Source organism: Coenobita brevimanus, chromosome 55, assembly GCF_032717465.1.
Source record: "Coenobita brevimanus isolate Jiangsu-jjx chromosome 55, ASM3271746v2, whole genome shotgun sequence".
NCBI lineage: Eukaryota > Metazoa > Arthropoda > Malacostraca > Decapoda > Coenobitidae > Coenobita > Coenobita brevimanus.
This window is the reverse complement of record NC_137008.1, coordinates 51,742,764-51,763,761: the sequence shown is the minus strand read 5'-3', so window position 1 is coordinate 51,763,761 and position 20,998 is coordinate 51,742,764. Positions and strand designations below refer to the sequence as shown.

Sequence of the window (20,998 nt, the reverse complement as noted above, 5' to 3'; positions counted from 1 at the left end):
AGGTCTCCCATGCACCATGATGCGGAAACATCCTCACACGTCACTGCTCGAGTAGGCCTACTTCTCATTTACGCTTGGTATTTTCATGACAAACTGATGGACAGCCGTCACAGCCATTTTTCTTTAAATTTTATCTTATGTGTTATACAGGTACCAGAATCTCCAATCAAGACAGATGGTTGTCGTTAAATGGTTGCTGATTATAATGCACGTGATTGTGCGATGATGAGTAACAGTATTGTATGAATTATGCGAGTAGATGTGACTTATACTCCTACCGGTACAGCATTATTACTCAGACACTGTATCTTTTCTGCTTCATTTGAATCTTCCCATTTTTATGTTTATAGTAAAAATAATATATATGTTTCAGTCTTTTCATAAAAGACTGCTGCTTGTACTTCTTTTGATTTACTACTCCGATGTTTATGCTTTTCGTCCATCTGTGTCTATCCCACGTTGTCAGCTGCCTCAGTTCCCAGCCGCTGCTTTGCGTTGTCATTCTGTTGCCTCCCTGCCCTTGTCTCTGAGCCACGGGTCCCGCAGAACTGGATATCACACCGTCTAAACCTTTCTAAAGAGTCTTTCATAGCTGTTAGTGATAGGAACAGAAAAAACGTGTGGTTAGATAGGAAGAAATTATAGAAATGGGAATGAGAGAAAATAGCCCGAAAATGGGAGGAAAAATGCATCCTATGAATGTACAGAGCTTGTGGTCGGCGGGGTCATAGACTACTGAGCAGTCATCCCGTATTTATTCTTTCCTCAAAATGGTCATCTGCGGAGGCTGGGAATGAAAAAGTGGGCAGACATGACAGGAGAGTAAGCATGGAAGTTTATTATGAAAGCGGCGACATGAATTAGGTACTGCAGCAGTTGACTTAACTTAGAGATTGAAATGTCTGCGCGGCGGGGTGAGCCCGACACCACCATCCCAGGAGGAGGGAACAAGGAGGTGACCCCCACCTCACAAGGAGATGACGGGGAGGCTGTTTCACCTCACGAGCCTTCCAGGCAGTAACGACATATCTCTCCCGTGACCCGACATCCTTCTTCCCCGCAGCCAGACCACCGGGCAGTGTGCAGTTTGAGTGCACTACACTCCGGCGGAGGAAGCATTCGCCGGAATCGGGGTGGGACTTACAACCCTCAAGTCCCAAGCAAGTCTTCGGACGCCGTGTCCACCGGATCGGCCTTCACAAGAGGAGTTTTGCTTTACCCCAGTGGTGCAACGGCACAGTAGCATCCACCGGATCTACTGTGGGTGTAGTGAACACCGGTTCTCCACCCTCTGCCACCGACCTTCGAGAGCCAGCAAGTCGGCACGTCTCACAGACGACCTTCGCTGGTACTCCCCAGGAGGGAGGTGGGCCCAAAGATAGACTCCATCGGAGCTACCTACGCGGGACAGACCACCAGTCGTCTTCCAAGCTGCCCCAGCCACGACAGCCGGAGGACAGACTCCACCGGAGCTGGGGCCATGGGCCAGGAGAGCCCATCGGTCCTCCCCCTCCCGTTGTCTCCGGGACAGGTGCTCCAGTTCCGACGGCAGGGCAGACTCCACCCAGGCTGCGATGGTAGCCAGGAGAGCTCACCGGGCTTCCCCTTCCCACAGTTGTCAGGTTCAGCAGCACCTGAAGGAGTGCACTCCTGTCCTCCTTCCACCTCTGTCCCGAGTAGGAACTCAGGCAGTGCCCACCGGGTCTGTCTGGCCGAAGGAGCACCCACTGGGTCTCCCTCTTGCGCCCTGGTCCGGAGTTCCAGCAGGACCCGTCAGGTCCGCCAAGTCGGGAAGCAGGCAACTGGTTGCTCCCCCTCCGCGACCCCCTGAATTCCTACTGAGGGCAACGCCTCTTGCTCAGCCTGCCCTTCTTGTGGCAGAGCGAGGTGCCCCTCTCCCCGCCCCTTTCCCTCAGAGAGTGGGAACTGCTCCCCTGCAGGTACCCCGCCAGAGACCAGCCAGGGTGAGACGATCCCGAGGCCAGGTGTCCTGTCGCCGCGGCTACTCCCTCACCACCCGCGGGCACTGCCGGAATCCCTCAGAGCGAAAGGCCACAATCCACCCCTGACGGCCTCCTCCCTCAAGCGAGGCTGCAGTCCCCGGAGCAGATGAAGCACTTCCAATGCCCACTGTAGCCGGCGGACCTCTCCCAGCATAGGTGGCTGCAGTCAGCCCCTGATGGCCGCCCCTGCTGGACAGGACCACGGCCCCACTAGGGCGCCGCCCTCCCTGAAGCTGACCCTCGGTCTGGGCCTAGCCAGGTCCACCCCCAGGACTCCAACATGAAGGGCTGGTGTCGTGCTGTGCACCTTCTGGCCCTATTTGGCCCTAGTCCAGAGGGCCCCACCTCACCCAGGGCCCCTATAGAAAGAGGGCCGCCCACCACACAGCCCACCAGCTCCCATAGGACCCGTGGCGACCTCACAGACAACCTACACCCGGAATACACTCCTGACGGCCTGCCCCTGATGCCCAGCCGCCACCTGCGGCTACCGGTGTAGGGTCCTCCTCCCCGGCGTGCTCTAGCGCCCCTCTCCGCCTGCCTCGTGAGTAGAAAGACCCTGAGGTTGTTGTTTGTCCCTTAGTAACATGAAGACACAATCCTCAGTGAACCAACCCCCCCAGAGTCCCCAGTGCTACCCTTCCCCCCCTTTCCCCCTTGTAGAATCAGTGAACTTGCCACCACAAGGGAAACTCACGTACAGGGTATGAGGCGAGAGGCTCCGGGCTGTCCCCCAGTGCAATACACAACAGAATTTCTCTCAGTATCAGTGCTGTGCGCCCCCTGTTCCCGGAATTGTCGTATGCCCCCCCCCCCCAATAGACCAGTCTGATTCTGTGTATGCTGAGTGCATATACATAAGGTATACTCACTGTGACCTACCCACATAGAGATACTGTGTAACAATAGCTCCCCTCCGTCCCTATCACATGAGTAGACAATAAGTGATATATTCTTCCGTTCTCTGTCATGCGCATGTAACATAAGGTAGCTAGGATATAGCCCATGTCACATGGATGTGTATAACTAGCATAAGGTGCCGTCTATGTCAGGCAAACGTGTATGGGAATGAGAATATATTTCTGTGTGTCACGCACTGTACATACTGAAATAGATTGTATTGTGATTGTTATATAAAATGCTGAATAGTCTTACGGAGGACAGCCCAATCCCCCCAGAAGGAACCTACAGAGGGGTGAACAGTGCGATGACTCCGAGCGACAGACATAAGTCCGCCCGGGCCGCGCTCCCCTATGACCCGGAACTCGCCCACTACCAAAATATCAGGAAAAAGAGACTACCTTCCGGGCGAGCCGACCACCAACAAGATCGGGTTGGAGCTATTATTCTAGCTCCAGTCAGCACCCCTGAGACGGCTGGTAGCCACTCAACCCTCCTACAGGAGATGGCCTGCAGCCGCTCATTTATTTTTGTTTCCTGGAAGTTCCAGCCCATGTAAGATACAACCAATACTTTTCAATACTCTGTTTCACCTTCGTTCCTTTCTCCCCTCCATTTCCGTTCCTCCCTCTCTTTTTCCCTGTCCTTCCTATTTTCCTTATCCCTGCCTCTCCTTTCCCATTTCCCGTTTCTTCTCTTCTTCTCTTTCCCTTCCCCTTCCGTTCTTCTTTCCCCGCTTCTTCCTTATCCATCCCCATTCCCTCTTCCTCTTCTCCCGTTTCCCTCCTCTCCCCTTCTTCATCCCAGTTATCTTTTCCATCCTCCTCATTCCTTAGAATGAAAAATAAAATTATTTGAGTCTAGATATTTGTTAAAGTACTTATAGCCGTCTCGCTTAGAGATAAATGAAAGTTAAGAGTCTGTCTAAGGATAATTATATTATAAACGCCTATTGTGTTGATTACATTTGAAGTATATAACAGTACATGATCTCTAGTCTCAGAAAAGCAAAGTTAAATAACAACAGTTCTTTTAACTCAAAGTAACGGAATAATCTAATTGTAACGTAATTAAGAAGCTATAAACGTAAATAAATATATGTACAAAAATAATGTAAATAATGTAATAAATAAATATAATATATGCAACAAAAATAAAAATAGCAACGAGAATGCATGCTAAGTCGTAATTTGTACATTCGTTATTCGGAAACAGAAGATGAAACTTAAAAAAAAAAAAATCACATTAAGAGGTTAGTGAGGAAACTGTCGTGATCCATATCCGCATCGATGGTTCCTGGAGAGAGACTGGGGAAGGGCAGGGTGTCGGGGGGCGGCAGGGTTGTGGAGTGATGTAGGGGACGGCACTCCCCGTGGATCCTGGCCTGGTTCGGATCCACCAGGGCGTGTAGGAAGGCCATGGAGAGAGGGTCGTGTCCCCCCTGACTCCCTCCCACACGACTGATTTGGGTTTCGTGCCCTCCCTGACTATTCCCCCTACTGGCTTGAAATTCATGTCCTTCCTGACTCCCTCTACCAGCTTGGAATTCGTGTCCTCCCTGACTCCCTCTACCAGCTTGGAATTCGTGTCCTCCCTGACTACCTCCCCTGCTAGCCTGGAATTCGTGCCCTCCCTGACTGCTTCCCTTACTGACTTGAAATTCATGTACCCCTTGATTTCCCCTACTGGGTTGGAAATCGTGTCCTCCCTGATTGCCCCCCCTGCTGGATTGGAATTCGTGTCCTCCCTGATGATTTCCTCTACTAGCTTGAGATTCTTGTCCTCCATGATTTACTCTGCTTCCGTGGGACCCCGATTTATGTCTGTTTTGTTGGAATTGTTTGCAGTCCTGAGCCCCCAGTGTGTCGCAAGATATGGCGGCCGCGTCAATGGTCTCTAAGGGGGGTGGCGGTCTCATTCTAGAGGTCAGGTCCTGATGCATGTTGTCCACCAGCACCTGACTCGACCCCGTTTCACTTACCCCGGGTAAACACGTGGCCGAGGTCATATCAGCCTGGAAAGTTAGGAAATTTTGTAGTAAGAAAGTACCGGTTTATACTACGTTTAATTTAGTGCTGATATCGTATCTAATTTTGAAAACTTAATGCAGCGCTGTTTGTTCTACTTTCATTATTAGTTAACATGTAATTTTGAAAGTTAAGGAAACTAATTCACTTTATATAATGTTCTAGGAAAGGAAGATATGGAAAGAGTACCAGGAGCAATTGCGTCCTTGCTTCTTTAATAAAATTTTTATATTTTTCACTGTGAATTTTTTTTATATGAAAGGAAGATTAACTGATCTTACATTTTTGTGCATCAAGTCAGATACAAACCTTATGCAGTCAATATATCTTATTAGACACCTTAGTTTTTCTGTGTGAAGTAATTAGTTGGTTCGGCATTTAGTTGAGCTTCCAGTCTCGTGGTAGAAAACTTCAGTTGAAATCATGGCCAATTTTTATATGGGAATTCCTTAAGAGGAAGCATGGCGTTGTTTTTATGCAAGTGTATTGTATAACTCATAAAAGGCGGCAACAGAGCATTTACCTTGTCGAAGCAGTTGTGTTAGTAGTGACAGTTGATTATTAGTTGTTATTGTAGATGTGTTGATCGGCTGACTGTTAGTGGTGCCTGTAGACGTGATTGTGGTTACCCTAGATGGTGGTGGTGGTGGTGGTGGTGGTTGCGGCGGGTGTGGTGATGTGGTAGTGGTAGTGGTGACGGTGAGGGCGGGCGGGCGGGGCAGGTGAGGGTGTGGCGGTGGTGGCGGAGGTGGTGGTGGTGGTAGTGGTGGTGATGGCTTGGTGGGGGCATCCTGGTGCGTGTCTTTGGTGCTTGTGTTGGTGCCTGAGGAGGAGGCTACGCTGGGCTCGCACTTGTGAGATCGAAGGCTGACCTGTAGAGGACCAGATCCGTAAGCGTGGGGCAGGTAAAGAATATAAATTTCATCGTGGATAGACAAATAGATAGACAGATAGATGGATGGATAAATAGGTAGACAGACTGATGAAATAATTGATTGAATGAATGATTAACTAGTAGTGTGGGACGGACAGAAAATGAAAAAAAAAATCATATTTAGACTGATTGATTGATTAATTAGACTGACTGGTTGGTGAAACTGACCGACTGATGCGACTGAGAGACTGACCAGTTACCCGAATATAAAAGCATCCCAGTAGCGTAACGGCAAAGAAGAGAACTAAAATTAAAAACACGAACAAGCTCACGAACTCCACACGATCAGAGTACAAAGGCTGGTAACAAAATGAGACCAGGGCAGTGACTCACCTTATACCTGAAGGACCTGTGACAGACATTGCAAGTGTAGGGCATGACCCCTGTGTGTATCCTCTGGTGCACTAAATAAGACACCCGCTGCCGGAACGCTTTGCCTGTGAAGTATAACAACATCTGTTCAGTAGGTGCCTGTGAAGTGTAAGAAATGTGATCAGTATGTGGCTGTGAAGTGTAATACAGTTGTTTATTATTTACCTGTAGAGTATAATACAGATGTTTATTTGCCTGTGGAGTATACAGTAATACACGTGTTCAGTATATTTGCCTTTGGAGTATAATACACGTGTTCGGTATTTGTCTTTTACCTCTCTGCTCTCGTCACAGCTCCCATATTCACATTCTTATTACTCTGCAACTGTGACCCACCTCTCATATCCTTGCATTCAGCCTCGCTAAACTATCTTACCTATCAATTTGTTTAATACCTAGAATTCCCCCAACCCTTGTAATGATACCTTACAGTCTATACTTTCTGACATATTTCGTAACACCACTGTCTCCGTTTGCCTGTCTAAAACCTCCAGTTCAGTCATTCTCTCTCTAATCTCTCTCTCTCTCTCTCTCTCTCTCTCTCTCTCTCTCTCTCACACACACACACACACACACACACACACACACACACACACACACACACACACACACACACACACCTATCCCAACCTCCACCACTCCCTCCAAGGAAACACCCCATCCTTACCACATGTCTCACACACGAAGGGCTTTTCTCCGGTGTGGATCCTAACGTGGTTGTGTAGGGTGGACATCTCCTTAAAGGCCCTCCCGCAGTACGAGCATTGATGTGGCTTGTCGTCAGAGTGGTAAAGGACGTGCTTGTGGTAACTCTGCTGGAAGGTGAAGGTCTTGCCACACTCCTCGCAGGCGTACGGCGTCTCCCCTGTCAATTGTAGGGGGAAAAAATAAAGGGTCGTAGGGAAAAAAATGAAGGGTCGTAGGGAAAAAAATGAAGGGTCGTAGGGAAAAAATAAAGGGTACTAGGGGAAAAAAATGAAGGGTCTTAGGGAAAAATGAAGGGGTTAGCTGTTGCCCCTTCTGCAGAAGGAGCATTTGTTGGGTATGGATAGTGTCGGAGTTCTTATAAGTGTGAAGATGCTAAGGTGTTTAGAGCGCTAGTTATTTCCTTTGAAAAAAGTGACACCTATGAGAATCGAGGCATTATTATTATTATTATTATTATTATTATTATTATTATTACTATTATTATTATTATTATTATTATATTATTATTGTATTGCTAGGTGTTTTAGGGTCAGCTTTCCGTCCCTCTAACGCCTAGTGTGCAGCTGGGTTCTCTTTCTAGACCGGAGCTTAGACAATAATCAAAGAGGCAGGACACAAAAACTCAAGGCAACAATCTTACATGTGTATTGCTAAATTCTACAATGGAACGGGCATGTCACAAATACAGGTATACTGGACAATTATAATTCTAAGGCGTAGATATGGGGTGTTAGTATCGCGCTGGATACTCTGCCCTAAGTGCAGAGTATCCTAAGTGCTGGATACTCTGCACTTAGGGCAGAGAGGTTAATAGGGCATAACCTCTCTGCCCTATTATTGTCGGAAAGTCTAGGTTCTGTGTACTGGTGGAGGTGGTGGCACTGTTTCACTGCGGGTAGGCTAACAGGTTTGTTGGTCGGGTCGTTAGTTATTACTTCTGCACTGGGTCCTCTGTATGATCTTAGTGTGAGGCGGTGTCACCATCTGGTAACGTGTTCATTGAGACAGACCCGTATTTCACTGCCTTGCCGTGTTCACTGTTTCACTGCTACCTTGCTTTTTCCACCACTCTTTTATACTATTACTGATGCTTTTCTCACTGACTTCCCCTATTCTGTTAACTCACTGCTCTGCCCTTACTTCGCAGTGTCACGGACACTGTGCTTTCACTATCACTCACTTTCGGGTCTGGGTGTAGTGGCGGTCAGGTACAAGGGCGGCGGAGGTGACTCAGCCTCACTACTGACGGGGCAGAGTTCCGCCGGGGGGCCTCTGTATTCAGGGGCCATGGGAGCACGAGTAGGGGCGTCCTCTCTCGTCCGAGGCTGCTGGTGGCGAAGGGTCCCATGCTTTCAGGGCTTGGGGCGGGAGTCTGGCCCTCAGGGCTGGGGCCGAATGGCTGCCTGAACTTCTCACTCATATAGCTGACGGAGGACGAAGATCTCCGGCGTCGGGGTGTAGGGAGGTCCCGCCTGGGGGTCCTGGGGGCGATCTGGAGGTCCTGTAGGCTGCGGTCCCTGGCGGTCGGGGACGCCGTCAGGAGGGAGCTGCAGCGTCGGCCTATGTCAGGGTCCGTCAGGCGAGTCCTCTCAGGAACTGGCTGCAGAGAGAAGAGCCTGGTGGTAGTCATGGGGCCTCTCCAGTACTCCTCCAGGTTGGGGGCTCCCTCTGGGTCATAGGTTGGTGGGCAGGAGTCAGCACCTGACGGAGGAGCAGCTACCAGCCGTCTCCTACTGTTGGGCCCGGCTACTGGCCATGGCCTTCTAGGGGCGTGGCTACCAGCTGTTGCTAAGGCCCGGCTACTGGCTGTGGCCTGAGGAAAGGAGCGGCTACAGGCCGGCTCAGGGGCACCTTCGGAGTGGCTACCAGCCGTCTTCTTGTTACCTCCGGAGCGGCTGCAGGCCGTCTCCTGTAGGAGGGTCTAGTGGCTACAGGCCATCTCTTGAGAGGCACCTTCAGAGTGGCTACCAGCCATCTTCTTGTTACCTCCAGAGTGGCTGCAGGCCGTCTCCTGTAGGAGGGTCGAGTGGCTACTGGCTGTCTCGTTCAGGGCACCTTCAGAGCAGCTACCGGCCGGCTCCTGACGAAGGCGGGAGTGGCTACCGGCTGTCTCCTTGTTACCTCCAGAGTGGCTGCAGGCCATCTCCTGTAGGAGGGTCGAGCGGCTACTGGCCGTCTCGTTAGAGGCACCTTCAGAGTGGCTTCTGGCCGTCTCCTGACGAAGGTGGGAGCGGCTACCGGTCGTCTCCTTGTTACCTCCAGAGCGGCTGCAGGCTGTCTCTAGTAGGAGGGTTGAGTAGTTACTGGCCGTCTCAGGGGTGCTGACTGGAGCTGGAGTAACAGCTCAACCCTGTGGTTGTTGGTGGTCAGCTCGCCTGGAAGGTAGTCTTGCTTTCCTGCTATGGTCGCGGCGGGAGAGCTCCGGGTCATAGGGGCGCACGGCCCGGGCGGACTTATGTCCCTGTCGCCTGGAGTCCAGTCGCGCTGTATATGCTCCTCTGTGGGCTCCATCTGGAGGTGTTGGGTTGCCCTTGATGATACTGTACTGCATTTTAATTATTATTATTATTATTGTTATTATTATTATTATTATTTATTAATTATTATTACTTATTATTATTATTATTATTTTTATTATTATTATTATTATTATTATTGAAATACCGGCTCGGTGGAGTGAGCCAGACACCACCACACTAGGAGGAGGGTACAGGGAGGTGTCCCCCATCCCACAAGATGACGGGGAGGCTCTTTTCATCCGCCGAGCCTTCCGAGCATAAGCGACATATCCTCTGTGATCCGACGTCCCTCTTCCCCACAGCCAGACCACCGGGCAGTGTGCAGTAAAAGTGCACTACACGTCAGTAGAGGGAACACTTGCCAGAATCAGGGTAGGACTTGCAGCGGCAAGATCCCAAGCAAGCCCTTGGACGCCAAGTCCCCTGGATCGGCATCCTATTTAATAGAGGGCTCAGGAGGAGCCTCAAGGGTTGCTACTCCCCAAGGGAGCAGTGGCACAGTAGCACCCGTCGGGTATACTGTGGGTGGAGAGACTGCCGGTCATCCATCCTCTGCCAAACACCTTCGGGAGCCAGCATGTTGGAACATCCATCAGATAACCTTCACCGGCACTCTCATGGAGAGAGGCGGGCCCTGGGGTACACTCTGCCAGAGGTACCATGCGGGACAGAACGCCAGTCGTCCCCCAGTGCTGCCCCAACTCTGATGAAAGGAGGACAGGCTCTGCCAGAGCTGCGGCTCCCCAGGCCCCTTCTTCCTGATGTCACTGGGGCAGGAGTCCCAGGCCCTGCAGTGGGAATGCAGACTCCGCCGGAGCCGTAGCGTTTGCTTGGAAAGCCCGTCTGGTGCCTTCTCCCAGCCGCCAGGGTCTGTGGTGTCACGAGTCCTCTCCGACTCCTCTTACACCCCTGTCCCCTGTAGGAGCACAGGCAGTGCCCAATGGGGCTGCCTGATGAAGGGAACGTCCCCAGGACCTCCACCACACACCCTAGACCGGAGTTTCGGCAGGGCCTCACGAGCCCGCCAAGTAGGAGAGCCCGCCCTTGGCCGTTCTCCCTCCACAAGTCCCCAAGCTCTTACAGAGGGAAACGCCTCTGGCTCCGCCCACCCCTCCTGCGGCAGAGCGAGGTGCCCCTCTCCCCACCTCTCTCCTCGAAAGGGTGGGATCTGCTCCCTTACAGGAACCCCTTCAGAGACCAGACCAGGCGAGACATCCCCGAGGCAAGGTGTCCTGTCCTTGCAGCCCCGTCCTCCCCAGGTGCTGACAGACTCCGCCAGGACGAGAGGCCGCAGTCCAGTCCTGATGGCCTCCTCCCACAGATGAGACCGCAGCCCCCGGAGTCAGTGGGCCTCCCCCGACGCCTGCTGCAGTAGCCGGACCTCCCCCGGTGCACGTGGCAGCAGTTCCTCCCTGACGGCTGCCCCAAGATGGCAGCTTGGCCAGGGTGCCGCCCTCCCCACAGCCGACCCTAGAACTGGGCTGCTCCAGGTCCGCCCAAAGGACCCCGACGACGACTAAGGGCCAGTGCCAAGCAGAGCGCCTCCTGGCCCTCTTCGGTCCTAGCCTGGAGAGCCCCTTCTCCTGCTGGGCGGCTAGGGAGCCGCCCACCACACCACCCACCAACAGGACTTGTGGTGATCACACGGACCACCCGCCCCTGTACTATACCTCGGATGGCCCACCCCCTATGCCCGGCCACCACCTGAGGCTCCCAGCGTAGACCCTCCTCCCACCCGTGATCCGTGCCCTCCACTCCGCCAATACCTTGAGCACGAAACCCTAAGGTTGTGCCCCCCTCCTCCGTGTTTGTGAACCTTTCCCCAGTGAGCTAGCCTCTGCCCCTCCCCACCTCCGTGCGTCCCCCCCCCGGTGCTGTTGTGCTCCCCAGTGTTTGTGAACCCTACCTCTGTGGACAAGCCCCTGCCCCTCCCCCTGGTTGACCCAGTGCTGCCCCTCCCCCTTGTGGACCCAGTGATGCCGCCCCCCTTGTGTGCTATTGTGACCTCTAGTACTCGTACCCGTACGTGCGGAGTGTGCGGCGACCACCCACGGGTCGGCCTCAAATGTGAAACCCCCCTCCAGTGTTGCACAAGTAACGTTTACGCCAGTGCAATCCCTCCCATTGTCGCCCCCCCCCCCCTCCACGCCCCAAATCCCCAGTCCCGAGTAATCCGTCTTGCCACAGACCTGAGATTACCCTTTCCCCCCCCTTAGCTCCCCCTCCCCCTCCACGCAGATAGGTTCTAGGTACTATATCCTCTCGTCCTATGTGACGCGCACATGGTATAAGGTTAGCTAGGGTATCGTCCATGTCACGCTAATGTATATAACTAGCTAGGAATCCGTCTACGTCACGCGATCCCCTATACCTAAGGACTTGAGTATATACTGCCGTCTATGTTATGCGTCTGACATATTGAGATATACCGTACTGTACTGTCTGTGTATGTGAAACACGATGTATCTGGTGTATCTGTGAAACTTAACCTGTGACACTGTGTGGAAATTATTCTACTGTATATCAAGGAAGGTATAATATCGTGTAAAGGTCAAACTTGGTGAACTATGTGGAAAAGGAATTGTTGTAAAAGCTACTTTGAATCATTGTATGTTTCTCAGTTTTGTTCATAGAATGTGTGTGTACTTGTCTATTGATGTCTGCACCGTATCTGTGACCGAGAAGTCGGGACTCAGACTACGCTGCATAACATTTATTATATTTATTATTATTATTATTACTACTACTACTACTATTATTATTGTTGTTATTTGGAAATTTATTCCCATCGCAAGCACGAGGATCGAGCAATACACTATTTTACAAACAGACTATGACACTTGTAGAAAGGCAGCGACCCATCAATCAGTTATTTGTTTTCCAGGTATCTTGTTTTTCTTATATACTACGCATGGCCATATTTCCAACGCTCTTTACGTCAGTACTAAACGGAATTTTCTGAAGTTTATATCAGGGGTCTGGTCTTTAGTCATGATTATCTAGAAACACATTTTTAGGGATGCTTCATCTGCTGTTTTACTACTACTCTTCGATTACGTATTTTGAGTTATATCTTTTCGACTACCAAACGCATTCATTCAGCGTAAGAGACATTGTAAACTGGAAGAGTTAGATATTGCCTTCTGTGAGCCCATCAGAACGAGAGCCTATTCATAAATTAAATAAAATCATATGGAAATAGCGAGAAGTGGAAAAAATACATAACTGGCCTGAAATGGTTGATTGCCTCATTTGATGGAGGTTCACTTAAGATGTGAAATGAACTAACCTGTGTGAAGACGTTTGTGCTTCTTGAGGAAGTACTTGGTGGTGAATGACTTCTTGCACACTTCACATTCCCATTGCTTGTTGTCTGCCCTCCCGCCCCCCTCCTGTGCCGGGGAAACCGTCGTACGTGAGAAGAAGGAAAGAAAAAGATGCAAAGGAAGAAGGATTAAGATTTAGGAACAGGAATAGGATTAGGAGGAGGAAGGAAGGGAGGAAGGAAGGCTTAGATTAATGGCTGTCGACCACAAGAAAGTCATTAGCTAAGGTAGGAAGTACAGATTTATGTCTGCAGTAATTAATTTAGGTGTGGCTTACCATACATAAAGCTAAATTATAGATGTACGAGTGCTTTCGTCAGTGTAGCAATGTTACAGCTAGATGTGAGATACTTATTTCCATTTAGTGACATTGCTTTGAGGATCTTTACCAACTTGAGCAATATTTTAGCAGACGAACTTAATTTCTGGAGATAATTCTGCTGAGCGACTCTTTTAACATTTTTTGAGAGTAATTTTAATGATATCTGTGAAGCAGGTTTGGAATCTATATTACCGGTAAGAGGCTCTTACCTTTCTCGAATGTGGCGGTGCTGGGGGCGGAACTGGTGCTAGAGTGAGGGGTGGATGGGCAGGGACAGGGGCAGGCACGGTGTCTGATTGTTGCTGCTGCTCAAGACGAGTCTGGCGGCCTTCTGCTTGACTCACCATCATGGGCCGCACTTCACATGTCACTGGATCCTTCTGAACATCCATCGACTGGACAGGGCTGTCGGGAATTTCCTTCATTCTCTCTTGCGGGTACTGTGAGCCAGGAAGGAGGAGAGGTGGCACCCGCAATCCTGCCTTCGAATCAGGGCTGAGTAACCCTACGCCTGTGCCAAAGCAGGGAACCATGTTGTGACAGTGTTGATATACCAGCTGGTGTCCTAATCCCGCCTTGTCTCCAATTCCAGCCAGACTCATGCCCGCCACAAGGCCGTCAGATTCTCCCAGGGACAGTTCACCGGTGCAAGCAGTCGGGTGAAGACGGACTGTTTCGCTCTGAGACACACATAATTTATTTGGACTTACGAGAGGGAAGCTGTTCCTCCTGGCTTCTGTGTGAATGTGGCCAGCGTCTTGATTGAAAGCGTCTCCTGGCGGAGTCTCAGATTTGTGTGGTTGAGGCGATACCACGGCAACGGGGCTGCCCTGCACATGACCACTGACGATACGATTACTGCCCATCTCCACCCCTACCTTCTTCTCCTCCTTCAACTCTGTGTATTCTGGACGAGAACGACCCAGGCCAAGATTCTGCTGCATCACTTGGCAGGGAAAAACTATATTCGTCTTGTAGGATGGCAAGTACACATCAGCGGGGGACTTGTACAGTTGCAGTGCGTTGTGTTGATCTTGAGAGCTGGGAAATGCCGGCACTTCCGACCCTCCCCACTCCTGTTGCTCCCTCGCTTGTTTGACAGGGGTTTTGATTACCATTTGAGCCTCCTCTGGTTGCTGCTGGAGCTGTTGGTACCCTTTGGTTTGCGTCTGGTCTGCGCCATTGTGTGGACTGGCTTGAGGTGGCAAGAAGTGGGTTGGTGTGTGATGTGGAAGAGATGGAGTTGAGTGAGTCTGTACAACACCTCCACACTCCTCAGTCCCGGTTTTGTTCTCACTCATCAGCGTCTCCAGCCAATTTTTAGCATCGGAGAGAGACGAGTGTGTGCTGATGTTTTTGTTGTGGCGGGGAGGGGACGCCTTTCCTGAAGGTGAGACTCGACCATGGTAGCGCCGTTCGTGCAGCTCCCGTCGTGCCCTTGTGGTGAAGGTCTTGTTGCATGTGTGGCAGGCCCCAGGGGAGGAAGGGTCGTGAAACATGCGCGTGTGCACCACCAGACTACCACGCAGCTTGAACGTCTTAGGACACTGATCACACATGTACCGCCGGTCGCTGTGAGTCTCGCGGACGTGGTTGCGGTAGCTTTCTAGGTCTTTAAACTTCTTCTTGCACAACTTACATGTCACGTCGAAGAAATTGCTCTTGGAGTGAATAATGTCTTTGTGAATCTTGAGGAAATGCTCGGAAGAGAAGACGAGGCCACAGACATCACAGTTATGCGCAGACGCAGGCGAGGGCTCCGTCACTGTTGTGGAATCCGTGACAGGTGGTGAACTGCACTCCTGCATGGTGGCGGTACTCGTCGTGGTGTGGTCCAGGGCGTCCTGCGGTGTACGTGGGGTGAGGGCGGGGCTGCAGGGTGAGGCTGTACCGTCATTAATGTCCAGGTGTTCCAGGGAGGGGATGGTTTCTGGGGAGCTGTTTGTGGGGTAGCCCTGCGTGGTGGCGGGATCGCAAGGGGTGGAGTGTGGCTGGGTGGGGAGATGCGCCCCCAGGTGGTGGTGAAAAGCCTGGGGAAATATTTAAAGAAAATCTTAAAAATTTCTCTCACAGAAAAGAAGAAAGGGTAGAACTGTTAGTTATTTCTCAATATTTATTTAGAATGAAAACTTCTTAGATAATTTTTGAACATCCACTCTAAGCAGTCTTTAATACAATCAGAAAAAAAGAGTTTGTAAATACGGAACCTGTAAGAGTAAAGATAAATTTATAAACAGTCTTAACTAAGCAGGCTTAGAAACGATCTTAAATACCAGAAAGAGAGTAAATAGGCAACCTGGAGGCCGCTAACGGTGGCACTGCAGATGGGGCAAGGGAGAGGCCGAGTGAGAGCAGTGGCCACCCTTAGCTGCAGGTCCCTCACATTGGCCAGGCTCTCTTGCTCACACAAGGGACACGCCAGGTACCCCATCCTGCACCACTCTCGCCACCATACACACACTCGCTACCTGCTGGGGTAAAACAGCATCAGTGAGGGCTGAGACAGACAGACAGATAGATAGGTAGATAGATGGATAGGTTGACTGACAGATAGATATACAGATATATAAATTCGTAAGGAAATGTCAAGACAGTATTAGCTTAAGAGAGTAAGGGCTCGAGTCATAGCGTCGAGCTAACAAACCTGTTACTTGAACCAGGATCCAGAAGCAGAAAAAGATAGCCCATAAGAAGAATGATCAAACTACATACTGTCTGAACTGAGTCACATAATCATTTACACATCTTGCAAGCCCTTGAAATCCCGACCCCATCTCACTAGCCAAAACCATCTGCACCTGTTTATTTATTTACTTATTTATGTATTTATTTTTTATAGATCTGCTTCATAGACACAGCCATTCCGTCGACTACATACTGATTAAATGGTGCCATCTCCGCTCCGTATGTATTTATCCCTTCATTTCCATCCATTGTCATCTCTTTAGCTTCATCGACTTCCCTAACTCGCTTCGTCACTCAGTTGTACAATCGTTGCATGAGAGAGAGAGAGAGAGAGAGAGAGAGAGAGAGAGAGAGAGAGAGAGAGAGAGAGGATGACAAGGTATAGGACGGAAATGAGAGAAAACAGAATGTGTGTGTGTGTGCATGTGTTTGAGTGATGTGACGTGTGTGTGTGTGTGTGTGTGTGTGTGTGTGTGTGTGTGTGTGTGTGTGTGTGTGTGTGTGTGTGTGTGTGTGTGTGTGTGTGTGTGTGTGTGTGTGTGTGTGTGTGTGTGTGCGTGCGTGCGTGCGTGCGTGCGTGCGTGCGTGCGTGCGTGCGTGCGTGTGTGTGTGTGTGTGTGTGTGTGTGTGTGTGTGTGTGTGTGTGTGTGTGTGTGTTTTGAAGTGCATGTGTGGGTATGCGTACGTGTGTAGGTTTGTGTCAATGTGGAGAGTTTAGGGTGGGCAGGGGGTCTTGTGAGAGGCTGCCAGCAAAGAGTACAGAATTGCCGCCTCCCCACCCTGTCTTCCTCCGCTACTAGGGCTTCCCCACACGCACTTTGGTCACCCTCACTAACGCTCAGTTTTAAGTTTGGACCTTTCACATATTTTCTTAACGAAGCTTTACACACACACACACACACACACACACACACACACACACACATATCAATATCTATATCAAAATATATCTATATATCTATATATATATATATATATATATATATATATATATATATATGTAGCGATGTGTGTGTGTGTGTGTGTGTGTGTGTGTGTGTGTGTGTGTGTGTGTGTGTGTGTATGACTATATACATCGGTCTGTGTATCTGCTTACATTTATCTGTGTCTGTCTGCCCGTCTATACATCAATATCTGTCTGTCTGTGTATCTATATCTATCAGTGTCTCTGTCTGTCTATATTTCTTATTTTTTCTGTCTGTCTCTCTCTGTATCTATATCTATCAGAGCCTGTCTGTGTCTGTCCGTCTGCCTGTTTGTTTCTATTTCTTATTTTTTCTTTCTGTCTATCTATACAATATATTTATCTCTTTATTTAAGTTTTATCTGCTATATTGGACCTAATATTATTTTCATAAAGAGTGGGTGGTGTCATTACTTAGCGATGGTGTCAAGACAGCGTGCATCACTCAGTCTTTCATCCCATTGTCTCTCTTCTGCTTTTGTCTTTTGTTTACTTTAGTTCACTGTTCTTTCCCAAGAGCGTTGTTCAAGGACAGAGTTTGTTTGACTGCTTTCTTTTCTTTCTTTCCTTTTTTTTTTTTTTTTAATTGTTGCACCAGTATAAAGAAAAAAAAAATCAGGTTCTTTGGAAATTACATGCTGATTTATGGGTCGGTTTCCATTTCGGGGATGGTGTATGAGGATCAGAGCTGTACTGAAGCCAATCACTAGTGTTACCTGTTGTTGGGATGCATGTAAATGTACTGAAGAGATGGAAGAAAAAGAGAAAGACAAATAATGTATATATGTATATATGTATATATATATATATATATATATATATATATATATATATATATATATATAAATATATATATATATATATCCAACATCCAATCCTACGTTGTTCCATGAGGAGCGTAGGAGCCCGGGGCTAGGCAGTTGGTCCTGACATTTAAGATGAGAGTGACCAGCCTCACTCATCCCTGAGTGGCATTACGTGAGCAATAAACCCCAACCACCCCTTAGATATAAACCTTCACTGGCTCAATCCGACTGGAGCACAATAATTACCCACTAAACCACCAGGCGCTGTATATATGTAGTTTATGGAGAATTAAAGGAGTCTTGGTTCGACTTAGACCCCTCTCCAAGTCGAGTCTAAGTTTCTGTACCTTCTGTAGCTTTTCAAATGCGGGTACACAGCAAGTCTCACATGAACAACTCGTGGCACTATTAAACCTAAGTATTAAGCTTAACAAAGAAAGTAAGTGCTTTTTTGCCATATGTTTATAAATAGAGAGAGAGAAAAAAAAGGAAGGGCAATCGCCCGTTGTGTGATTGCATAACCGCGTCTGGATGTGTTGGTCATGCCATGCGAAAGTTGTGGATACCAGAGTTGTACCCTAAGTGGCTTTGGAGATTTCGTAGCACCAGTTCTTAAGCGAGTTATGATGCTCTTTACGCCTCACTATCATCTTGCATGCTATTTATGCAAACTATGTCGATATTAAAAAGATATAAATACATACTAATATACCGTACAGAAGAATGTTATGGTGTAATATGTAAATAACTCGCCAAGGAAGAAGTGCTACGAAGTCTTCTATGCCTCATAAAACAAAGCTTTCAATATTAGCGAGTTAGTCAAAGGTTGGCAGGCTAGACATGCTGGGAATTGTATTTGCGTTCCGGTTTGATGTAGGTCAGCTTCTGCATAACTGTCACTTTTATAGATGTAGGAGGATGCCGATTTTAAGATAAGCGATATATTGAAATTTTCTTGCTGTAGTGCTGGTAAATATCACTCCTGTATTGACTCTACCACGGTTTTTCATTTCTTGCAATTTGGTAGGTAGAATGAAATTAAATACTCAAACTAGGAACCACGTACATTGTTTTGGAAGCACATATACGCTCAAGCACCCCGTCATTCTTTACTCAGCATCATTTCTTTCGATAAGGGGAGAGCGAAGGCACGTAGAACTGCTCAATGAAGCTAAGAGAACACACTTGGAAGGTGAACGATGCGGTATGCGTGGTGCTTCTGACCCAACAAACACACACATGCTTTCCTTAGTCTTCTTGGCGTAAGCGAGTATTTTAGCGTAATATCAAGTGTATTTAAGGGATATTAGGAGAATAGGACGGGAGGTGGATGTTACAAAACATCCCCTTTGTTTAGACTTTAAACTTATGGACGTATCTGCTTAAAAGTCCCTTGTGCAGTGGTTAAGAATCAGTCTGTATAAACTAATGTTTCTTTTTTTCTCTCTCATTTAGCTTCTTATTTATCATTTAGTACAAGACCAGTACTCTGTAGAGCCTAAAGGCCAAGCAGGAATGAATATGATAAAGAAAAGTGAGATACTTTGGCACATTCGTGGTTTAAAGTTATTGGTTTTGGTTTCCTAACTAAAAAAGGTACGAGAAAAAGAAAAAAATCCTGAATATCACAAGTGTGGCCGCTGCCCCTACTACCACGCGGCGGTAGGGGAGGACAAGTATAGCTCCTCCCAGCCAGCGGTCACGTCCCAAGTCATCGCAGTGAATGCCGCCCCGTGGAATAATGGCCCGAACAGGTGTAAGGTAGGTCGCATCACGGGCCTCTTGCGTCACTAGGCTCAGTTGTGTGGCGTCCTCCTTTTTTGTAATCATCGCGTCGGAATAATCTATAGTTGTAGAGCGCAAGGTGGACGTATGCCTTGTGTGTGTGTGTGTGTGTGTGTGTGAGGGACGAACGGGCGACCCATCCTCCTCCTCCTCCCGCCTTGGTGCCGTCCAACCCCTGCCACCCAATAACACCCCCTCCCCGCACCTAATAAGGAAGCGCCGCCGTATCTGGTTTCACCATAACACACTGATCCGCACTGCTGGACGTACCGAAGACTTTTGACTAGCCATACTTCACGCTGCAGCAAAAATGAGGTCGTCGATGGATGAAGAATGTACTGTTTTGAAAGTAAACAGTTTGGTTTCCCCCGAAGAAGCACCTACACCTTAAGCATCAACGGCTCTCATGCTACGCTCTGCAATACCCCTTAACTTACCTTCACTACTGGTTGTCTGATCGAGGTGGAAGGGCAAGGAAAATCGCCTTGGAATGAAGAAAGAGTGTGGGTCCCATCACAAGACTGGGTGGCACTGCGCAGCGACGCTTTGGCACTGAGACCCCGGGATGGTGTGGCACGGGTCTCCCTCGCCCCAACCCGGCCAAAAATACCCTATGGGGGAGTCCCGCCGCTCGCACTTCTCCCGCCCACCTCCGTCATGCGGCGAGATTCTTATTATGAACCCCTGCGAGATGCTGTGGGTGGGTGGGTGGTATGCTCCCTCTTCTGCTCGACGACTTATTTTATATATTTTTGCATCTTCTGTCATTTCCTTTTTTCATCTTGACGTAGAACCCTAGCAGGTAAGGTTTGTTGACAGCTATATCAAACCCGATAAGTATCGCTGAGGCTGAATATATTTGGCTAACGGAAGCAAGAATGAAGCAAAACAAAATTAATCGTAGTGAAGCAATTCAAACGTTTCTTATACGTGTTTGTTCTCCATAAAACAGTATACAGTTGTGGGAATAATGCAGCTGTGGAGCATATCTTAATATCAGAGGAAGAAGTTCTGTTCTTTCCCACTCCTTGTCATACTGTACGTAAGAGAGAACACATTATCCCACCAATAGATAAATATAAATACAAGAATACCTACCCTTAATGTCTACCACATAAATTCTTATATATACGATTCGTTCCTTTGCCATATCGGTATGCGTTACTGTGGAAAGAAATGTAAGATATCTAGTTCCTTATGAAAGCTTCTCTTTCCTAAAAAAATTAAATTGAAAACATTCGGTGTCAGTTCAGAAAATTAAATGAATAGGCCTAACCTCACTTGGAGTAACAATTCTATTATTTCACTGATTGTTTAAAAGTAGGATATGCCAGGCAGGCTTTGTGCCTCCGTGGATTAAGAGTAGAGACCATATCCATGTCGCTGGTAGCATTTTACACAATACCCCAAATAAATTAATCCTCGACTGAACTTCCTTTGACGGATTCGATCCGTTGGGTGTAAGCACTGGGTATAAGACGACCTTCACTCCGACACGAGGATAATATAATATACTCGTGTGTGTGTATATATATATATATATATATATATATATATATATATATATATATATATATATATATATATATATAAAGTATGCTTGCACCCAGTCGGCTTGCGCGGGCCGATTACACTTGGTTCACGGAC

General features: G+C 48.5%; 1 protein-coding gene across 3 annotated transcripts; it reads right to left on the bottom strand.

Annotated features, from left to right (window-relative positions):
• Positions 1 to 3,828: 3,828 nt before the first annotated feature.
• LOC145401383 (uncharacterized) lies at positions 3,829 to 19,901 on the bottom strand. Of its 3 annotated transcripts, none has more exons than XM_080273713.1 (8): positions 19,789 to 19,901; positions 15,408 to 15,582; positions 13,321 to 15,141; positions 12,753 to 12,855; positions 6,904 to 7,101; positions 6,198 to 6,301; positions 5,560 to 5,802; positions 3,829 to 4,917 (listed from the first exon to the last, which is right to left on the bottom strand). In XM_080273713.1, the coding sequence occupies exons 2-8, from the start codon at positions 15,540 to 15,542 to the stop codon at positions 4,144 to 4,146; spliced, it is 3,378 nt and encodes a 1,125-aa protein (XP_080129839.1). In that variant the 5' UTR covers positions 15,543 to 15,582; positions 19,789 to 19,901; the 3' UTR covers positions 3,829 to 4,143. The 3 variants fall into 3 exon arrangements, with proteins under 3 accessions (XP_080129839.1, XP_080129841.1, XP_080129842.1); XM_080273715.1 differs by having other exon boundaries at positions 15,408 to 15,579; positions 19,789 to 19,892; XM_080273716.1 differs by lacking the exon at positions 19,789 to 19,901 and having other exon boundaries at positions 15,385 to 15,510.
• Positions 19,902 to 20,998: the final 1,097 nt, after the last annotated feature.

Coding starts and splice junctions, on each gene's coding strand:
- LOC145401383 (XM_080273713.1), bottom strand. CDS start 15,542: ATGGGGTACCTGGCGTGTCCCTTGTGTGAGCAAGAGAGCCTGGCCAAT. Junction 6,302..6,903: donor CTTCGTGTGTGAGACATGTG/GTAAGGATGGGG, acceptor TATACTTCACAG/GCAAAGCGTTCCGGCAGCGG. Junction 5,803..6,197: donor ACAGGTCCTTCAGGTATAAG/GTGAGTCACTGC, acceptor GGTCCTCTACAG/GTCAGCCTTCGATCTCACAA.